This window comes from Spermophilus citellus (genome assembly GCF_964194105.1).
Source record: "Spermophilus citellus genome assembly, chromosome: 4".
Taxonomy (NCBI): Eukaryota; Metazoa; Chordata; class Mammalia; order Rodentia; family Sciuridae; genus Spermophilus; species Spermophilus citellus.
Genome location: NC_138185.1, coordinates 171897173 through 171919432, shown reverse-complemented (window position 1 = coordinate 171919432; position 22260 = coordinate 171897173). Strand labels below are relative to the sequence as shown.

The 22260-nt window shown below is 34.7% G+C and overlaps 1 protein-coding gene across 4 annotated transcripts in view; it reads left to right on the top strand.

Annotated features, from left to right (window-relative positions):
- PRPF39 (pre-mRNA processing factor 39) overlaps nt 1–22260 on the top strand; it is a 33461-nt gene that overhangs the window by 9607 nt on the left and 1594 nt on the right. The window contains exons 1-15 of one of the 4 annotated variants that reach the window (XM_081292317.1): nt 4858–4871; nt 5560–5685; nt 5879–5947; nt 6051–6213; nt 6342–6460; nt 12679–12846; nt 13279–13444; nt 14477–14584; nt 16437–16601; nt 16915–17041; nt 17404–17672; nt 18699–18883; nt 19175–19204; nt 20991–21065; nt 22051–22171. In XM_081292317.1, the coding sequence (XP_081148443.1) occupies nt 6127–6213; nt 6342–6460; nt 12679–12846; nt 13279–13444; nt 14477–14584; nt 16437–16601; nt 16915–17041; nt 17404–17672; nt 18699–18883; nt 19175–19204; nt 20991–21065; nt 22051–22171 (1620 nt within the window). In that variant the 5' untranslated portion in view covers nt 4858–4871; nt 5560–5685; nt 5879–5947; nt 6051–6126. Of the gene's footprint in view, nt 1–4517; nt 4872–5559; nt 5686–5878; nt 6214–6341; nt 6461–12678; nt 12847–13278; nt 13445–14476; nt 14585–16436; nt 16602–16914; nt 17042–17403; nt 17673–18698; nt 18884–19174; nt 19205–20990; nt 21066–22050; nt 22172–22260 lie in introns of those variants that run through there. The other 3 variants (XM_081292315.1, XM_081292318.1, XM_081292316.1) reach the window with 3 other exon arrangements.

Here is a 22260-nt window from a genome sequence, read left to right as displayed (position 1 = left end):
CAGGGTAGTTTAGCTTAAAAATATTTACAGAAACACACTAATGTAAAACTGAATATGGATTTAACCCCAATTGATATGATTATATTAGGATCATGAGAGGGAAATGTATGTTCCCCCCAAATTAGGAAATAAGATATGCCTCCAGATAAATTCTATACTCACTACCAGTTTCAAAATTGATAGCATTTTTTCCTATTAAAATTTCTAATGCAGGGGCTGGGGATGTGGCTCAAGCGGTAGCGCGCTTGCCTGGCATGCATGTGGCCCGGGTTCGATCATCAGCACCACATACAAACAAAGATGTTGTGTCCACCGAAAACTAAAAAATAAATATTAAAAATTCTCTCTCTCTCTCTCTCTCTCTCTCTCTCTCTCTCTCTCTCTCACTCTCTCTCTCTCTCTCACTCTCTCTCTCTTAAAAAAAATTTCTAATGCAAAAAAATTAAGTGCACTGTGAAGGTAATTTTAATTTTTTTTTAGTTATTTTAAAATATAAATTCTTGTTGGTATATCACTTCCCAAGGAATTCAGTGTTTTGCTATTATGCTTTCATTTATGTGAATTTATAGTTTTTAAGAATTTCATGTTTTTATTTTATCTGATGTTCTTAACCAACCTCTGAGGCAGGTAATGTAAGTCTTATTAGTTTCCTTTAGAAGTGAGAAGCAAAAACTGACCTAGGATCACACAGTATTAAGGGAGAGAGGTAGAATTCACTTTACTTCCCTCTTTTCTTATGTATACATATGTGTGTACACACATACACAATTTCATTTTTGAGGTACTGGAATTTTTGGTACCAGGAATGCTTTATTACTGACCTACATCTCCAGTCATTTTTACTTTCTTTCTTGAGACAGTGTCTCCCTAATTTGCTGAGGGTCTTGCTAAGTTTCTGAGGCTGGCTTCAAACTTGTGATCCACTTCTCTCAGTCTCTTGAGTAGCTGGGAATGCAGGAGATCATGCTCTGGTCTCTAACTGATATTTATCATTCTGTACTTTTTATTTGGAACCGTGCTGTACTACTTATGATGTATTAAAAGAAAAACTTTTGACAAATTTAGCAGTGTTTTGAGGAAAGAACAGTTCATGATTAGAAGTTCACAGCATCTAGTCTGCATCAGTGGGCAGTAAGTATTTATAGACAGAACATAAAAGTAATCACAGAAATAGCTTGATTGATTATAGCTAGGTGGTTGCCTTATTTGGATATAGTCTGATTAGTTGGCTGCCTGTGATTGGCAGAAGCTCTGCTGCTTATGATTGGCTGTGATCCAGCTCTCTGTTAAAAAGAATTAGGCTTCTAAGGTTTCCATTTGTTTATATGCTGAAGTTAGGTTGTAGTTTATTACATAGGAACTCAAAATACTGAGAAAGGCTGGGTGCAGTGGCCCACTCCTGTAATCCCAGTGGCTCATTAGGCTGAGGCAGAAGGAATGTAAGTTCAAAGCCAGCCTCAACAAAAAGTGAGGCGCTAAGCAACTCAGTGAGACCCTGTCTCTAAGTAAAATACAAAATAAGCCTGGGGATGTAGTTCAGTGGTCAAGTGCCCCAGAGTTCAATCTTGGGTACCCCCTCCTCCCAAAAAAAGTACTGAGACAGCTTCAGGTCATTGACCTCTTGCTTATTTAAATATTTAACAAATGGTAGAAAAATTTAGCTCCTTTTTGCACATTATATTTCCTAATTTGGTTATACTGTATAATGTTTTACTTTCTGTAATTTTGGTAAAATTACATAACAAAATTTTACATTTTTTCCCCCTCAAATCAGGAAAAAGGACAATTTGTTACATGCCAAAGGCATGGGAGAGTTAAATTCAAATTGATAATGTTTACCTTTTTTTTTCTTTAACTTTTTAATATTTATTTTTTAGTTTTCGGCGGACACAACATCTTTGTTTGTATGTGGTGCTGAGGATCGAACCCGGCCACACGAATGCCAGGCGAGCACGCTACCGCTTGAGCCACATCCCCAGCCCCGATAATGTTTACTATTTTTAAGTGTACAGTTAGTATTGCCAAGTATATTTGCATGATTGGGAAACATCTCAGGAAGTTTCTAATCTTGTAAATCTGAAACTTTATACCCATTAAACAATAACTCTTCTTTTCCCCATTCTTTGTTAAGAATAAACTAGTACTAATGATTGACTTGGAATAACTTTAAAAATAAGTATATTTTCTTTTGGCCCTGTGGTTTATGAAGTAATCATCAAAATGAATTCCCTAAGGGTAAGGCTGATGTTCTTAATTCTTTTACAACAAGTAATTGCAGTGTATGGAGTAATTGACAGTGTATGGAGTCTCTCATGATTCAAGGGTGTGGTAAATTTGCTGATTCAAAGAAAATAACAAACCCCATATGTCCCACATAAATATGCAATTAGAATAGGGTAGGTAGTAAATGACTCAGAATTTGTCAACTGGCAGGTGCGGGTGGCAGGTCCCTGTAATCTTAGCTATTTGGGGGCTGAGGCAGGAGGATTGTAGTTTCCCAGGTCACTTTAGGAAATTTAATGAGACCCTGTCTCAAAATAGAAAGGGCTAGGATGTAGCTCAGTGTTATGGGGTGTAATCCTCAGTACTACATTCCTCCCCAAAATAATGCATCAACCAGCAGTCTTTTTTTTCTTTCTTAAACTGAACTATAAAATTAAAAAAAATCCACAAGTTATTAATTTGCATATGAAAAATTAATCTTCAAATGTGCTTTTTTTTTTTTAAAGGAGAGAGAAAAGAGCAAAATAAATTTAGAAATTTGTTTGTCCTTTCATAGGACCTAAAGTGGTCTTAACTTTGGAAAAGTTGATGACATTCATCAGACTCATCCAAGAAGATAATTTATTTTTCTGGTAGTCTAATATCTGTGTTGATGATATCATAATAAACACACTATATATATATATGCACACCAATCTGTCAGAATTTACACCAAATAACAGCCTGGTGGCGCATGCCTGTAATCCCAGGAGCTCTGGAGGGTGAGGCAGGAGGATTGTGAGTTCAAAGCTGGCCTCAATGTAGTGAGATGCTAAGCAACTCAGTGAGACCCTGTCTCTAAATAAAATATGAAATAGGACTGAGAATGTGACTCAGTGGTAGTGCTCTTGAGTTCAATCTCCGGCACCCCCCCCCAAAAAAAAAAAAAAGAAAAAAGAATTTACACCAAATCAATAAAATACAGTTGGTGTTAATAGTTGTTCTCCCTACAAAAGTTGGATGATTTTTTTTTTGTGTGCGTGTGTTCTTTTGGCTTATCTGCAATTTTTTGGGGGGTGGGGGGTACTGAGTATTAAACTCATAGGCACTCAGCCACTAAGCCCCATCCACAGCCCTATTTTGTATTTTATTTAGAGATGGGGTCCCACTGAGCTGCTAATAAGCACCTTGCTTATCCAAAGCTGGCTTTGAACTCAATGGTCCTCCTGGCTCAGCCTCCCAAGCAGCTGGGATTACAAGCATGTGCCACTACGTCCTGCTGATTTTGTTATTTTTTATTTAAAAACATTTTTTTTAGTTGTAGTTGGACACTATATCTTTATTTTGTTTATTTATTTTTATGTGATGCTGAGGATCGAACCCAGCACCTAGCACATGCTAGGCTAGCACTTTACCGCTGAGCCACAACCTCAGACCTTGATTTTGTTATTTTAAAGAAAATCCAACTATGGGATGGTTGGCTTCAGGGATTTGTGTGTGTGGGTGTGTGTGTGTGTGTGTGTGTGTGTGTGTGAGAGAGAGAGAGAGAGTGTGTGCGTGCGCCCATGTATGTATACTTTGTTTTCTTTTTTCAATTTCATGACTACTTTAAAAATCTGGGTTTCACTACAGTCTACAGAAATTTTCAAGTCTGATTTCCCATGAAGATAACTAGGAAGGTGTTTAAAACAAATATAGATTCCTTGGCTTCAATTCTATGGCACAGCCCAGAAAGTTGTACTTCTACCAAGTTCTCTAAATGACGAATCCTTACTATGGGTAAATTGTACAATGGAACTTTTAGGTCACATTATAAGCGTAGATTGGATTTTAGAGGATAATGACAAAAACAGTTCATGTCATCTCGTGGATACTTTGTTACTTATCCATTATCTTGTCTCACCACTGTCTATCTTACTAATTAAACATTAATTTTCTTCAAGGTACCAATATACCTAATCCTGTATAAAGGATAGTGAAACTGAAAAAAAAATCTCTGGGAAAACTTTTGATTTTCTGATTAAAAAGAACAGTTATAACTAATGTAGTTCATCTGTTACTTATGTCCTACCTTGAATTTGATCATCATCCAGCTGCTAAGCATTCTGTTTTGTGAGAAAATAAATATTTGTTTAAACTGCCATCAGTAGATAGGTTTTCTATTATTTGCAGACAAAATAATCAAATTAATTTGATCAAGTTCAAACTATTCCATTTCCTTAATAGTAAATAGGGCTTTAAAAGGTGATGTTGATGCCAAGTAATTTTATTAGCATTTGGAAGATGTTTCTCTTTTTTTATGTGTGTTTCTGCAGATTATTAACTGAAGACAAAAATACATAGCTATGCAAAATTCTCACATGGATGATTACAGAAATTCTAATAATGGCAGCACAGACAACAGTTCAGAGGTAGTGGTAGAACATTCTGCTGATTTCAATACTGAGATTATGAATGTTACGGAAATGGAACAGTCACCTGACGGCTCTCCCAATGTGAATGCGTCTACAGAAGAAAGTGAAATGGCAAATGCTGTTGACCTTCCAGTGACAGTGACAGAAACGGAAACAAATTTCCCTTCAGAATATGAAAAATTTTGGAAAACTGTAGAAAATAATCCTCAGGATTTTACAGGCTGGGTATATTTGCTTCAATATGTAGAACAGGAGGTTAGTAATTATTAAAATGGTATCTGAGGGTCAGATTAATCTGGCACATTCCTTAATCCAAGTGACTAAAAAGGCTGAGGCAAGATGATCACAAGTTTAAGGCCAGCCTCAGCAATTTAGTCAGGCCCTGCCTTAAAGTTAAAAAATAAGTAAATAAGTAAATAAATAAATAAATGAAAAATAACTGAGGGTGTAGCTCAGAGGCAGAATGTTCCTGGGTTCAGTGCCTATTACCACACCAAAAAAAAAAATTCAGATTAAGTTGAATAATATTAAATACATACATTTTTGTTTTGAAAATAACTTGAAGCATATTTGTATATTAGGAGAGTTAGTATAGTTAAAGCCTAATGTTGTACAGTGATTGGGGTTTTTATATATGTGTGTAAAATTATTGAAATAAAAAGTTACCTTAGCTCAGTGTTAGAATTTTTGCCTAGAATGCTTGAGGCCTTGGGTTCAATCCTATAGCACCATCAAAATATAAAACTAAAGGCTGGGGATATAGCTCAATTGGTACAGTGCTTGTCTCGCATGCACAAGGCCCTGGGTTCAATCCCCAGTGTCACAAGTAAATAAATAAATAAACAAAAAGTAAAAAGTTACCTTAGTATTTGACAAAGTTAGTTTCTTTTCTTTTTGATAAAAACTTCTAAGATATTTAAATGCCTTGTTTTATTTTCATCAGAATCACTTGATGGCTGCCAGAAAAGCATTTGACAAATTTTTCATACACTATCCGTATTGCTATGGTTACTGGAAAAAGTATGCAGATATTGAAAAGCGACATGACAACATTAAGCAATCAGATGAGGTACGTACATCACTGAATAAAGTTGATTCCATTAGGTACTGTAAGCCAGTTAATAACAAAAACAAAGAATTTTTTTTTTTTTTTTGGCTGGCAGTACCTACCATTTATGGTCAAACAATTTTTATAGGGTATTTTATTTGCATTTGTCACTCTTGTGGCATTTGTAGCTAATATTTTCTCTCTTTGTTGGCAGGTGCGTTAAACCTCTACAGTTTGTCAAGCTTTGCAGTGCAAGCCTCTGTATTACACTGCAGCTTAACAAGTAGGGCAGGGCTTTTCTCTCACTTACATTTATTTCTCATTTTCCAAACAATATAGTTGGTTTACTAGTCACATTTGCTACGTCTTATTGCATTTTTGGTCAGACGCTGTCATTGATGCTCTAATGGGTCTGTGCCCTATGGTCTGTAACCCAAAGCCTGCCCACACAACCCGGTCAGAATGCAGGGACTGCTGCGCTTTGAAGATCAAGACTCTGCACGTGGGGATCAGAACATTGCCATGTTCTATCCAACCTCCACCCAAATGGTAATGGTAGATTATTTAAACAAAATTCCAGTAATTAGTATTTCTAAGGTTCACCGGATAACACAGTGTTGCCTCTCTGTTAAGAAATAATTAAATACTTGAAATACAGTTTATTGTTTTCTTCTTAGGTGTATCGCCGGGGACTTCAGGCAATACCCCTTAGTGTTGACCTTTGGATTCATTATATAAACTTCTTAAAAGAAACATTGGACCCTGGTGATCCTGAGTCAAACAGTACAATAAGAGGGTAAGTGAGACATTGATATTCAATTGTATTTGAAGATATCTGAAGATATACTGCTCATGAATGCTAACTTAAAAGTTTAACTTTTGTGCTTCTTTCCCACTACTTAATAGGTACATGTAATGAATTTATGATTATTTTTAAAAATGCAGATTATAAAGCCTTCCTCCATTTTTGTATCCCCTTATGTCTCCAATTCCACTTTCCTCATGGTTAATGGCTTGATGTACATGCTTTCGGGTATATGTAGCATATGTATTTGTATGTGTATTTTACATATTTTCTTTTGACTTGTTTATTATTTAACATAATGTTTTAGAATTCTTTATACCATATAATTTTAAACATTACAGAGATATTTTATGGTGTCCAAATACTGTATTTGTAGGAAATAATCAGTGCTGTAGTGAACACTTCTATAGAAATCACTATTTTTATAGAGTGTGCTAGAAATGGAACTCGGTCAAAGGGAATATACAGCTAAGTTTTATCAAATGTTCCTCAAAAATGGTATTGGTTTTGAACTTTCACTGTGAATAAAATTGGTCTTTTCCCCATAGCCATAGCCATATCACCTTTTTTGTTTGTTTTTTTCTCTTGCTGTAATTTGTGTATAGATTGCTTATCTCAGTTTATCATCATCTTATATTTTTTAAGTCTTTGTTATTGATGCTCTGGTTGAACTCAGGGCCTTGTATTGGCAAGGCAAGTACCCTACCACTTAGCTACAAGTACCCTTCACTTCTACAGCTCTGTTGCTTATGATTTGCTTATTTTCTTTGGAATTGTGTTTTTGTTACTGATTATAGGAATTGGTTGATGTATTTTTTTGGTTTTGTTTTCAAAAAAGCTGTGTTAATATAGTTAAACTATTTAACCACTGTTAAACTGCTTATAACAAAAAGTAGTTGCTTTGTGTTCCTTCAAATATTATTAGTTGATTCTTCTGAAATTTTCATTATATGTATTTAAAAGTGGTTCTATACTGCTTTCTCTCTATTAGTTGCAGACATTATGTATTTGTTATGGTAGATGAGAATTTAGCTCATTTTACCATATTTTTATTTTATTTATTTATTTTTTTTAAAGAGAGAGGGGAGAGAGAGAGAGAGAGAATTTTTTAATATTTATTAGTTCTCAGCGGACACAACATCTTTGTTGGTATGTGGTGCTGAGGATCGAACCCGGGCCGCACGCATGCCAGGCAAGCGTGCTACCGCTTGAGCCACATCCCCAGCCCATTTTACCATATTTTTAAAGTTTTTATCTTTCCAATATAACTATTGAGTAGATTGCAATAAATCTATATGTGTTTTATTTATTCTGGATCTATAAGTATTTTTCCATCATGGTGTTCTTTGTATTTTATAGCCTTTTATTTTTCCCAGAGTTAATTACTTCTTCGTCTCCCATTTTTCCCATTTGTATAATAAAAGGTTTTATGTCTAGCTTTCCAGAAAGACCTGTGAGATAACCTGTAATTCCAATTTTAATATTTATTCTTTAGTTTTTTGGCGGACACAACATCTTTGTGTTTGTATGTGGTGCTGAGGATCGAACCTGGGCTTCACGCATGCCAGGCGAGTGCGCTACCACTTGAGCCACATCCCCAGCCCCGTAATTCCAATTTTTTGACCTCACTCTTCTGCAACTTGAACTGGTTGTTCTTAGTTCTGCTATGCAGAAGTTTACCTTAGGATTTCCTTGACATGATTCTAGGAGATATCTTTACCTCACTTCTGAGTTTCATGCCTTGTTTATTGGAGTTTATTAGATCCACACTTCCTTGACTTATGCCCACCTTAATAAAGAGGAGTGTACCCTATAACTTCTTAATTAAAGGATACCTGGAATAAAAAATAATTTCAAGATCCATTAGGGTATAGAATTTGGTATTGAAAATCATTTTTCTTAAAACTCTCCATTTAAAAAATATATATATACACACATATATATGTATATACACATACATACACACACACACATATATATATATATATATTTAATTGATGGAGCTTTATTTTATTTGTTTATTTATATGTCGTGTTGAAAATTAAATGCGGTGCCTCACACATGGCTAGGCAAGCACTCTACCACTGAGCCACAACCTCAGCCCACTCTCCAATCTTTTTTTATTTTTTTAAATATTTTTGAGTTGTAGGTGGACATTTTTATTTCATTTTTATGTGGTGCTGAGGATCCAACCTAGTGCCTCATGCGTGCTAGACGAGCACTCTACCACTGAGCCCCAGCCCCTCCATTCTTTTTTTTTAAATTTTTTTACTTTTTAGTTGTAGGTGGACACAGTACCTTTATTTCATTTTTATGTGGTGCTGAGGATCCAACACAGGGCCTCACGCCTGCTAGGCCAGTGCTCTATCTCTGAGCTACAACCCCATTATTATATATAGCTTATATTGTTGCTATTGAGAAGTGTGATACTGCTTTTTGGTATTCTTTTATTGTTACTTTCTTTCCATGGAATATTTTAGGATGTTTTCTTATTTTTGATGTAAATCTAATTTTATAATGATACGCTTTGGTGTGGATTTTCTTTTTCTCGTTCATTGTGCTTTAGTTGATGGTTTTGTTTGTTTTTAAAATTGGAGATGTGCTTGTCTTTCTGTTCTTAGAAATGTTACTATTGTGGATATTCTTTTGTATTTCCTTCCCTTGGTTTTCTCTGTTAGATATTAGACCTCCTATTTTAGTCATTGAATTTTCTTATTTTCTCACTTCCTTTTTTTGTTTCCCTTTCTTAGTCCTTGATCCTTGTATAGGATTTTTAATATCCAGATACCTTTTTTGTTCTTTGAATGTTCCTTTTCTTGTAGCTTCCTATTTTTGTTTCCCACCTGAATATTTTTTTAAATTATTTCTTTGATAATATTAGGTAGAAACTTTTTCTATGTCTCAGCACTGTATTCTCTAAAATTCTTGTGTTTATTGTCATCTAAAATGGCTGATCTGGATTTCTGTTTGTTTTTTTTTTTATTTGTTTTTAGATATACATGACAGTAGAGTATATTTTGACATATATACATAGAGTATAACTTGTTCTAATTAGTATCCCATTCTTGAACATCATGTGGAGTTTCAGTGGTTGTGTATTCATATATGAACATAGAAGTTATTTCTCATTCATTTTACTGTTTTTTCTATTCCATTCCCCTCCCTTCCCTCATTCTCCTTTGTCTAATCCAATGAACTTATGTTCTTCCTTCCTTCCTGACCCTCCGTTCCCCCTTATTGTATTAGCATTGCATGTCAGAAAGAATGTTTGACCTTTGGTTTTTTGGGATTGGCTTATTTCACTTAGTATGTGAGCCTCCAGTTCTATCCATTTGCCATCAAATGCCATAATTCCATTCTTCTTTATGGCTGAGTAATATTCTATTGAGTATATGTATCATATTTTATCTATCCATTCATCTGTTCAAGGGCACCTAGGTTGGTTCCATAGCTTAGCTATTGTGAATTGAGTTGCTATAAATATTGATGTGGCTGTGTCACTGTAGTATGCTAATTTTAAGTCCTTTGGGTATACACTAAAGAGTGGGATAAGCGGATCAAATTATGGTTTCATTCCTGATCTGGATTTCTGATGTGATTATAATAAACTGTATGGAAGGTCTGTGTGTTTTGTGTGGGACATTGACAGCTGGCCTAGAAGGCTTCAGAGTAGGGTGACCAAGTGGCCACTCAGATTTTTGTTGGGGGTAGTCCCAGTATTGGTCTTATTCCAGATCCAAGCAGTTTTTTAGAAGATGATCATCTGAACTGCCTTTAGAACGCAAATCTAACTTCTGAATCCCCCAGGAAGGCAGAAAAGGGAGGTGAAGATTTCTAACCAATTCTGCATCTAAACCCTCTGTCTTTATTTCATTACCTACTGTCCTCCCATCTCCTTCTCCATGCTTTTGTCAGTATTTGATACATTAATTTTCTGAATCACTTTGAGTTTCTGCAAGGACACTAATATCTATTTTATTCTTCTAAAAACCTTACATACCCACCTTTATCCACATACACGTACTTTTAATATTTCTATATATTAAACATTTTTCCAGTGTTAGTATGTGTCACTTTTGCTTAGAGTGCCTTTTATCATACAGATTTTTGTTTAATGTATTCAGTTTTCAGCCTTATTGGTTTCTGAGTTTTTTTTCCTAATTTGCCAAGAATGAATATCGTATATTCTAATTTTTTAACAACATTTTGTCATTCATTCATCTGGGTGTTGTGAGAAAGGTACTAGCCTTTTGTTTTTTTCCTCTTTATTGAATAATTTAGCCTTTCTACATTGGTTTAAAGTACCTCTTTTTTTAATATACTAAGTACTCATATGTATAGTGGTCTGTTTTGTTTTCTTGGGCACTCTTCTGTTGCTCTATTTTTTTTTTTAATTATTTTATTGTTGGTTGTTCAAAAGCTCTATTTTTTAATTACCATAATTATAATAAAAGATAGCTTGTTCTCTTTCAGGAAAATGCTTGCTGTATTGTCTTTTATGAAAACATTTTGCATTTTTTTAATACTAGATAAATATCAGAATTTTCTCTCCCACCCAAAATTCATTAGTGCTTTGATTGGGTGGGATTGTGCAGTTTTATACTTTTTGAAAAATTCCCTCTTGATTTTAAGGTACTTATTTTGAAAATATGTCTCCAAAAGTTTTATTTCATTAGGATATCAAATTCTGTGATTAAAATTGCTTACAGAAATCTTTTGAAATGAACTAGATATTTTAAAATACTCATTTTTGCATTAGACTTTAATTTTAAAATTTTAGAATTAGGAGGGGCTTTTGAGAGTTTCAATATTTGTGTAATTCTCATTACCTCACAAGGCAGCTGGGTCTTTTGTTGGGACAGTTGTTTTGTTAAAAAGTATTCTTTAAGTTGGTTCCACAGTTTAGCTATTGTGAATTGTGCTGCTATAAATACATTGATGTGGCTGTGTCCCTGTAGTATGCTGTTTTTAACTCTTTTGGGTATAGACCAAGGAGTGGGATAGCTGGTAAAATGGTGGTTCCATTCCAAATTTTCTACGGAATCTCCATACTGCTTTCCAGATTGATTGCACTAATTTGCGGTCCCACCAGCAGTGAATGAGTATGCCTTTTCCCCCACATCCTCGCCAACATTTATTATTTCTATTCTTGATAACTGCCATTCTGACTGGTGTGAGTAGTTTAGATTTGCATTTCTTTAATTTCGAAAGATGTTGAACATTTTTTCATATTTATTAATTGAATGTATATCTTCTGAGAAGTGTCTCTTCAACTTTTTAGCCCATTTATTGATTGGGTTGTTTGTTTTGGTGTTCAGTTTTTTTAGTTCTTTATATATCCTGGAGATTAGTACTCTGATATGTGTGCAACCTAGATGCCCTTCAATAGATGAATGGATAAAGAAACTATATACCAATATAGTGAAGTAAGTGAATCCTAAAAAACCAAAGGCTGAATGTTCTCTGTGATAAATGGATGCTAATTCATAATGGGCGGGGGGCATGGAAAAATGGAGGAACTTTGGGGCAAAGGGGAGGGAGTTATGGGAGGGGGGGTTGGGGTAGGAAAGATGGTGGAATGAAATGGATATCATTACCCTAGGTGCATTTATGACTGCATATATGATGCAATGCTGCATCGTGTACAACCATAGAAATGTAAAGCTGTGCCACAGTTGTGTACAATGAATCAAAATGCATTCTGCTGTCATATATACCTAATTAAAATAATTTTAAAAAGTATTCTTTAGGGCTGGGGCCATAGCTCAGTTGATAGAGTGCTTGCCTCCATGCACAGGACCCTGGATTCAATCTCAGTATTCTTTAGATTGTTTTAAAATTTACTTCTCTTTTAAATTCTTGTTTTATTTTTTCTTTTGCCTTAAATGAACCTATACAATTGACATTTCAAGTTTAACAGATACTTTGAAGTATCTTCTGTGTCACTGTTGTTTGCAAGGTGAACATTTTCCATTGTATTTTTATATAAGATAAATCACATACAAAGTACATCTATCTGCTTTATTTTTTCTCACTCTTTTTTAGAACTCTTATATACTTTGAATTATCCTCTTGCTTTTTAATCTCTACTTGCATGTGAAGCAATTGAATATAACTTTTTGAATTTAACATTTTTTTCTAAATTTAGAAATATTTTTTAAATGATTTTTATTTTGGAAAGATAACTTAAGAGTAATTTAATTTTTCAGAACTTTTGAGCATGCTGTTCTAGCTGCAGGAACAGATTTCCGATCTGACAGACTATGGGAAATGTATATAAACTGGGAAAATGAACAGGGAAACCTGAGAGAAGTTACAGCTATATATGATCGTATTCTTGGTATTCCAACACAACTGTACAGTCATCATTTTCAGAGGTAGGTTGAAAAATCTTTGATATCATTGATTACTCAGGTGATTAATTTCTAATAATTGGGTATTCTCTAGAAATGTTTCAAATGATTTTGTTAGATATAAACAGGAATTTTTTCCTTTTTTTTTTTTTGCTATGTAATTATAGTTTAGAGAAGAGAAAAATCTAAAGTTAGATAACTGATAGAACTGGAGTTTGAATTTGTTTCTATTTCTTCTCCATTTCATTGCTAAGGCAGGAAGAAAATGGAGATGTCCATAGACTATTTTATCAAGTTGGTAGGTGTTTACTATAGAAAGGAAGAAGAGGGTTTATATTTTGGTTTCTTTCTCTTAAGTTTGACTTCATTTAGAAGAACAATACATAGTGGGCATCTAACATGGAATTTAAATTTTGTTGCAAAAATATAGCATGAACTTTTTATCTCTTCCTTTAGATTTAAAGACCATGTACAGAATAACTTGCCTAGAGATCTTTTAACTGGTGAGCAGTTTATTCAGCTGCGAAGGGAATTAGCTTCTGTAAATGGACATAGTGGTGATGATGGTCCTCCTGGTGATGATCTACCATCAGGAATTGAAGACATAACTGATCCAGCAAAAGTAATGACACTTAATCAAAATTTATTCAGCCCATGAGAAATTAGACCCTTGTTATATAGTTGTCCATTTAGCTCATATGGTTTAAATATAGATTTAAGGTAGAGAATTTCTTACTGTGAGATACCTGGAAATAACTTAGTTGAGAAGGAATTTTTTACATAGGTTGTGATCTACTAGTCTTATTGAAAAGAAAAGAGCTGAGTGCTGTGATTTATGTCTGTAATTCTAGGGATTTGGGAGGCTGAAACAGGAGGATTGCAAGTTTGAGGCCAGCCTCAGCAATTTAGTGAGGTCCTTAGCAACTTGCTGAGACTATGTGTCAAAATTTAAAAACAGGCCGGGCTCAGTGAGACCCGCCTGTAATCTCAGTGGCTCAGGAGGCTGAGGCAGGAAGATTGTGAGTTCAAAGCCAAATACAGCAAAAGTGAGGCACTAAGCAACTTGGTGAGACTCTCCCTCTAAGTAAAATACTAAATTGGGCTGGGGATGTTGCTCAGTGGTTGAATGCCCCTGAGTTCAATCCCTGCTACCCCCCCTCCCCCATAAATAAAGAACAAATAAAAAGGGTTGGGTAACTTATTGGTAAAACACCCCTGGCTTAAATCCCCAGTACAAAAAAAAAAAAGGGCAGGGGGGAGAAACTAAAGTGGATCACTAATCCTAGGGACTTGGAACTCTGAGGCAGGGAGGATGGCAAATTCAAAAGCCAGCCTCGGCAACTTTGTGAGACCCTGACTGAAAAAGTGAAAAGGGATAAGGATGTGGCTCAGCAATTGAGTTCCCCTAGGTTCAATCCTCAGTCCTGAGGAAAAAAAAAGAAAGAAAAAGCAGAAAATGTGTAAGAAATGTAAGAAAGTGTTTTATTAAGGAGTTTTGGTACATAAATTTGAGTTAAAAATAGTAATTGCTAATAGTTATAAACCTACCACTATTCTTAGACTAAATATCTGGATAATACTTAAATGTATAATATGGAAGATTTTTTAAAATACATAACTAAATTTTAACTTGATTTTTTTTCTTTTTTCCAAGCTAATTACTGAAATAGAAAACATGAGACATAGAATCATTGAAATTCATCAAGAAATGTTTAATTATAATGAGCATGAAGTTAGTAAAAGGTGGACATTTGAAGAAGGTGTAAGTGTTTTGTTTCATAATCTTTATAATCTTCAAAATACAGATGGGAATAATGATATTTTTCACTTGATGGCAATGACTCTATTATTTTTTCTGTTTATTTTTGTGTATTACAGTAATAAGATGTGCATCTCATTTATTATTACCATTATCAGGTTTTTTTAAATTTTAGTTGTAGATGGACACAATATCTTTATTTATTTTTATGTGGTGCTAAGGGTTGAACCCAGTGTCTCATACATGCAAGGCAGGTGTTCTACCACTGAGCTACAGCCCCATCCCCATTATCAGTTTTAATCATTTGCCATTATCAATTTTAGAATCTTGTTGCATTCAGATTTGAACTGCAATATGTCTAATTAATCTGCACAGTTTTACTATAATTTTTCAAATCAACTTCATTGGTATGATTTGTACAATAAAATGCCCCCATTTAGAGATGTATAGTAATTTTTATTTTCCATAAACTTTATTCTTTTTTTGTTCTTTTTTTTAAAGATTTACATGCCATACAAATCACTCACTTTAAAGTGTGTAATTTAACAGTTTTTAGTATAACAGATATGACAATCACTACAGTCAATTTTATAATATTCTTGGTGCCTCAAAAAGAAATCACGGGCTAGGGATACAGCTCAGTTGGTAGAGTGCTTGCCTTGAATGAACAAGGCCCTGGGTTCAATCACCAGCACCACAAAACAACAACAAAAAAATCCACTTGGAGCCAGGTACAGTGGCGCACACCTATAATCCCAGCTGCTCGTAAGGCTGAGGCAGGAGGATTGCAAGTTCAGCAATGGTGAGGCGCTTAGCAACTCATTGAGACCCTATCTCTAAATAAAATAGTGCTGGGGGTGTACCTCAGTGGTTGATTGCCCCCGAGTTCAATCCCTGGTACCAAATAAAGAAAAAAAGAAAGAAACCACTTAAATTTTAGTTTACCTTCAGCCTACCTACAATATCCCCAACCTCAGCCCTAAGATATCTAGTCTACAGTTTATTTCTATTGATTTCCCTATAATGACCATTCTTTTGAATGGAATTGCATAGTATAGGATCTTTTGTGGCTGGCTGTAAAATGAGTTTTGACAAATATTTCTAAATTGTAATCACCACAGAAGTCAAGCTATAGAACTATTCTATCAACTCTTGGTCACTTTGCAGTGTCTTCTAGGCCTAGATAGCCAATCATCTGTTTTTTGTCACTACTGGTAGCACATATTTGTAATCTCAGGTACTCAGAAGTCTGAGCCAGGAGGATCATATATTTGAGGCCAGGCTAGGAAAGTTTAGTGAGACCCCTACTTCAAAACCTAATTTAAAAAGGACTGAGGCTGTATGTAGTTCAGTGGTAGAGCACTTGCTTAGCATGCATTAGACCTTAGGTTCAATTCTCAGTACTGCAAAGAGAAAAAGAAAAGTTAAAAACATTCAACAAAGAATAAAATTTCTTTTTTTTTTTTTTTAAGAGAGAGAGAGGAGAGAGAGAGAGAATTTTTAATATTTATGTTTTAGTTCTCGGCGGACACAACATCTTTGTTGGTATGTGGTGCTGAGGATCGAACCCGGGCCGCACGCATGCCAGGCGAGCACGCTACCGCTTGAGCCACATCCCCAGCCCAAGAATAAAATTTCTTATACGTGAAAAGTGTTTGTAGTTCCATAAAAAGGACTGAGTAAATGAAAAATGCATTCTAGTCCTCCAGTTTTGAGGAATTGAAGGAATTTTTAAAAATTATGAGATTAAAATTTTTTATTGTCATTTTAAATGATTTATATTTCTAATGTGTTTATAAATATTTTGGTGTTGGTATTAGTTTACTTTTATTGCCTTGTCATAATGTCATTATAGATTAAACGACCGTATTTTCATGTGAAACCATTGGAAAAGGCTCAACTAAAAAACTGGAAGGAATACTTAGAATTTGAAATAGAAAATGGAACTCATGAACGAGTTGTGGTTCTCTTTGAAAGATGTGTCATATCATGTGCCCTCTATGAGGAGTTTTGGATTAAGGTAAGAAAATTGTATGCTCTTAAACTTGAATATATTATAAACATTGATCTAGTGACTAACCTTTTTTGTACTTCTGTTGAATGTTGTTCATATAACTATATCTGTTGCATTAGGAGATGGTCTGCTTGCAACCAGATTTGACTGCTGCATATGCCAACCTCGTTGCCTCTCTTCGTCCTTCCTTACAGAAACTAGTCTAGTGGTTCAATAAAGGTGCTGAATGGGTTTAAAAATAGAATTTTATCGTTCTGTCACATATTTAATGGCTTGTTCAACTGTAAATTATTCAGTATTTCCTTTTTTCTGTATGTAGTATGCCAAGTACATGGAAAACCATAGCATTGAAGGAGTGAGGCATGTCTTCAGCAGAGCTTGTACTATTCATCTTCCAAAGAAACCCATGGTGCATATGCTTTGGGCAGCTTTTGAGGAACAGCAGGGTAAGAATAAGGATATTAAGTTGATATTCTTGAGACTGAGTTATTCCAGGATAAAATTATAAGAATTGAGTGTTGAAGGATATATAAAGAAGAATTTCACTAACTTTTTCTAAAAAGGGCCAGATAAATATTTTAGGCTTTGCAGGCCATGTTGTCTCTTGTCTAACACCTCAGCTTTGTGATTGTTACCCAAAAGCAGCCATAGACAATGTATAACAAATGAGCATGGTTGGTCACTAGTTGTTTTTAAACAAAACAAGCAGAGGGCACAATTTAGCCTGAGCGCTAATGTTTTTCAATACCTGGCATAAAGAATATTTGAGAAGTTTAAACAAAAACAAACATTTAATTGTTATTTCTAGGTAATATTAATGAAGCCAGGAATATCCTGAGAACATTTGAAGAGTGTGTTCTAGGATTGGCAATGGTTCGATTGCGAAGAGTAAGTTTAGAACGACGGCATGGAAACTTGGAAGAAGCTGAACATTTGCTACAGGATGCTATTAAGAATGCCAAATCGAATAATGAATCATCATTTTATGCTATCAAACTAGCCCGGCATCTCTTCAAAATACAAAAAAATCTTCCAAAATCAAGAAAGGTGCTTTCTGAAGCAATTGAAAGAGATAAAGTATGTATTTGTTATTCTTTAGAGTATCTTCATAAATGACCAGTGGTTGATTTTTCACTTTGGCAACTATGATGAAACATTTGGTCTGCATGTAATATATTTTGTTACAAGATGAGGACAACAGTCCCTCTAAACTGAGGTTGCCATTAAACTTATTTTCAAATTGCTTTGAATTAAAAGTGAGAAAATTAAGATTACTGAGTTGAAAAGAGTTGCCAACATCCTGCTACTTCTATTTTCTCTTTAGAAATTTAAAAAAAAATTCATGATTATTAAGTAAAAGAGAGGGGTTGGGAGAACATTTTATAAACAAAAGCCCAACAGTAGCAAATGTAGCAGGGAGATAATTGTCCTTTTCCAAAGAAGTTCCTTTTATATAATAGTTGGTAGCATATTGGAACTTTCCATTTTCTAGGTTTATAGCTATTGCCAAGTGAGTTTGACTCAGGTTTAAGCTAGACATGGTGGCACACACCTATAATCCCAGCTCCTCAGAAGGCTGAGGCAGGAGAATAACAAGTTTGAGATCTGCCTGGGCAATTTAAGGCAGACCCTGTCTCAAAACACAAAAACATTAGAACTGGGGTGTAGCTCAGTGATAAGAGTGCTTGCCAAGAGTGTGAGTCCCTGCATTAATTCCCCCAGTACTGCTTAAAAAAAGTTTGTAACAAATCTTTTCTGTCTGTAGTTTGGGGGGGGGGGGCAAAAAATAATCAATGATTATAGTGTAACTATTTAAATTATTGGAGCTATGGAAATAATTCTTCGTGTTTTGTTTTCTAATTGTCATTGTAGGTCAAGCCATATTAAATTCAAGAAAGGATTTATTCACATTTAACAGTTTTTATACTTGAGTAGGGTATCACTACCTATCAATATGCTAGAGATTTTTTTTTTATCTCTTTTAGTTGTAAGCTGAAAACAGCTAACCAGGTTTAATACTGAATTTTTAAAATTGAAACATAAAAATTAAGGAATTTTAAATCTCTAATTTAGAAATGTTAATTGATACTGCTTTTTACACAGGAGAACACGAAGTTATACCTCAATTTACTTGAAATGGAATATAGTGGTGACCTCAAACAAAATGAAGACAATATCTTAAATTGTTTTGACAAAGCTCTACATGGCTCATTACCTATTAAAATGAGAATTACATTTTCTCAGAGAAAAGTGGAATTTCTTGAAGATTTTGGCTCAGATGTTAATAAGTAAGATCTTAATTATATTATCTGTTTGAAGGGTAAATGAGCATTTTGGAGATGGGAAGTTGATGATTATTACAGAATAAAAATTGTTAAATTTTAAAATGTTTGCTTTGATTACTTCAGATACATGTAGGAGTAAATTCAGTTTCATAAATATGTGTGTGCTTAGCAGGAAGACATGGTTTGTTTTCCCTTCAGAATTATTTTACTAGTTTTATTAATTAATTTAAAAAAATTTTTAGTTATACGTGAACACAATATCTTTTGTTTATTTATTATTATGTGGTGTTGAAGATGGAACCCAGTGTCTCACATATATGCAAGGCAAGTGCTCTGCCACTGAACCACAACCCCTGCCCCTATTTTCCTAGTTTTAGAATGACAATTTAAACTATGAGTGAACGAGAAATGGTAGGAAGAAGTAGTCTCATATGAAGGGAAATAAAACAAGGATTGAACCATGAAACATAACATTTAGTAGGTAGGTCACTAAACATAAATGGGATTAATTTGGAATAGGAGTGACACTTTTATTTTGAGATTGGAGAAGAGGGTAGATGTGGTTGGTCCCACAGATCATTTTTAATGAATGACCTCTTCTTCTAAGCATTATAAAAGACTGAAAGTTGAGGGTGGGTAGAAGGGTTTGCTCCAGATTTGGGGAAAAGATGTGTTTAATAAGTTTGCTACATAGAAGAATAGAAATACTGGCAAGAATACTGGTGAAGTTCCAGTCTTAACCTGATTCTAGTAAGGAAATATCTCAGTACCTGTTTTCCATATCCTTTCTCTAATTAATTTGATTTCCATTGAAACCAGTAGAGATAAAAACAGAATTATTTGTATATCTTTGTATTTTTGGTGGTTTTGTTAAATTTCAGTTCGAATAATACAGCTACTAATAAATTTAAGTGCTTGGATTCATTCTAATATTTTATAATTAATGTAAAATTCATAGCAGTATAATGAGTATAGGTACTTTTTTTTAGTTGTAAATGGACACAATATCTCTATTTATTTATTTTTAGGTGGTGCTGAGGATTGAGCCCAGTACCTCACACTTGCAAGGCAAGTGGTCTACAACCCCAGCCTGGTACTTTTCTTTTAAGTAGGCGAAGAAAGGGAGCTTAAGGATACACTAAGCAATTTTTTTTCCAAGGTCCCTTAGCTATATTACTTTGTGGGGCTAGGATTAGAATCTGTTTCCATGTCTTAATTGTGTTCCATTACTCTGTATATAATATCTTCTGTTTTACACTGCTGAAGGCATACAAAGGAAAGAGATAATGTAATTTTACCTTTTAGTTGAATGGTACAATTCTCAGAGGAAACATAAGTGAACATAAATGAAGCTTCATAAGGGAGGTGGTGGAGCCTCATTTAGCTACTACTGGATTCTAATGATAATTGTGGAGAGGACAACAATGATGGAAGCAAATTAAAGTTCATATAAAAGTAATATCTATTTAGAAGGTTTGGAGAAGTATTGAAAGTGTTACTTTTGTTTTTTTGGTAGTGCTGGGGATTGAACCCCAGGGCTTCACACATGCTGCGCAAAGCATTCGGCCACTGAGCTATACCCCAGCTTGGAAGTATGATGTTGATTGTACTGTGCCTTGAGAGTTCAGAGAACATGCAGTAGTTAGTTCACAATAGCAAGCTATTTTGAATTTGGACCAATGATATCTAATGACATTATTTTGAAAAGGCAGTAATAGGCAGACAAAAATGAAAGATTCAACAAAAAAGATGTCATTCAGGCCCTCACAGTTGTAGGTATAGATTCCAAGTGTAAGGACTAAGATTTGTTGTAGTTAAAATTAAAACAGAAAATGAATATGAAAAATTAGCCACTTACAAATTTATATAGGCAGTTTGCCTAAATGAAAACATATCTTTAAAAAGTAATGTTTGTAGGGCTGAGCTTATGGCTCAGTGGTAGAGCGCTCGCCTAGCATCTGTGTGAGGCCTTGGGTTCTATCCTCAGCACCACATAAAAATAAATAAAATAAAGGTATTGTGTCCAACTACAATTAAAAAATAAAATATTTTAAAAAGTAATGTTTATTGAATATTCCAGAGGATTTTTATTTTCCCCCTTCTTCCTTAGGCTTCTTAATGCTTATGATGAACATCAAACACTCCTAAAAGAACAGGATACTTTAAAAAGGAAAGCAGAAAATGGGTATGTAACTTCATAAATCACAAAGGGGTGATTAAAAGACATTGTGAAAATTTTTAAGTGTTAGCTTAGTGTTGTGGTAATTTAGATACTATTATATTTATGACTGGGGATTGACAAAGAGTAAAGGCCTGTAGCCTGATTTCTTGGGAGCCTCCTCCTTAAAGTCCCCACTATGGGTCACAAATGCAAGGCAGGCTGGTAGCAGTGACATGAGTGCAACTGCTTTGGCTTAGGAAATTTAAAAGTAGTTGTGTAGGTGGGTGATATACATTCCATTTTAGGTATAACTGCTCAGCTCTAACTAGTGTTATTCAGGAATATGGACACTGTGTAGACATCGTCTTCAAGTGAGAAGTACAGATTTTTATAAACAAAATACCTACCTGTGGGCCACCTCCAATCTCCAGGCCACTATTTTCCCACCGCTGCCATAAAGACACACAAGTATGATATCTTAGTGAGAAGGTCAACCAATGTAGCTGGAGGGTTTTAGGTTTGTAGAAAGTGGAAAGTGAGGCTACAAATCTCTTGGGGGCCAGAGTGGAAAGGGATTTGATTACCTTGCTAGAGAATCTATTATTTAGGCTGGCGACTACTGAGGGTATTTTGAGGAGGGCAATGAACAGCACGATCTGTGCTTGGAGCAGATAATCTGGGTGTCAGTTAATGAACATATTAGAGAGGTCACACATCTTATAGAGATATTAGGTGAAGTTCTTTGGATAGATGATTGAACTTGAGGGATTTCTGTGGGAAAGTTTATAGTATCAAGTTTAGTTTTCAGCTTATTAAGCCATAATTTGTCCAGCTATACATTTATGCCACTAGGTATATCTGTCACTTTTGCTTCAGCCAGAATGGACCCTCCCTCCTCCCCCATCAAAAAAGTGTTGAAAACTCCATAAAACAAATATATGCAGATGACATTCATCTAATAAAGTTCTTCTGTGGAAGTTTTATAAGTTTACATTTTGACTTTCCATAGATCAGAAGAACCAGAAGAGAAGAAAGCACACACAGAAGACACAACTTCATCTTCTACTCAGATGATTGATGGTGATTTACAGGCAAATCAAGCTGCATATAACTATAGTGCCTGGTATCAAGTGAGTCTACGTTAATTGTTTGTTCATATTATTAAAAGTGTATAGTTTATAGCCGAGAGAGTGAGAGAGAGAGAGAGAGAATTTTTAAT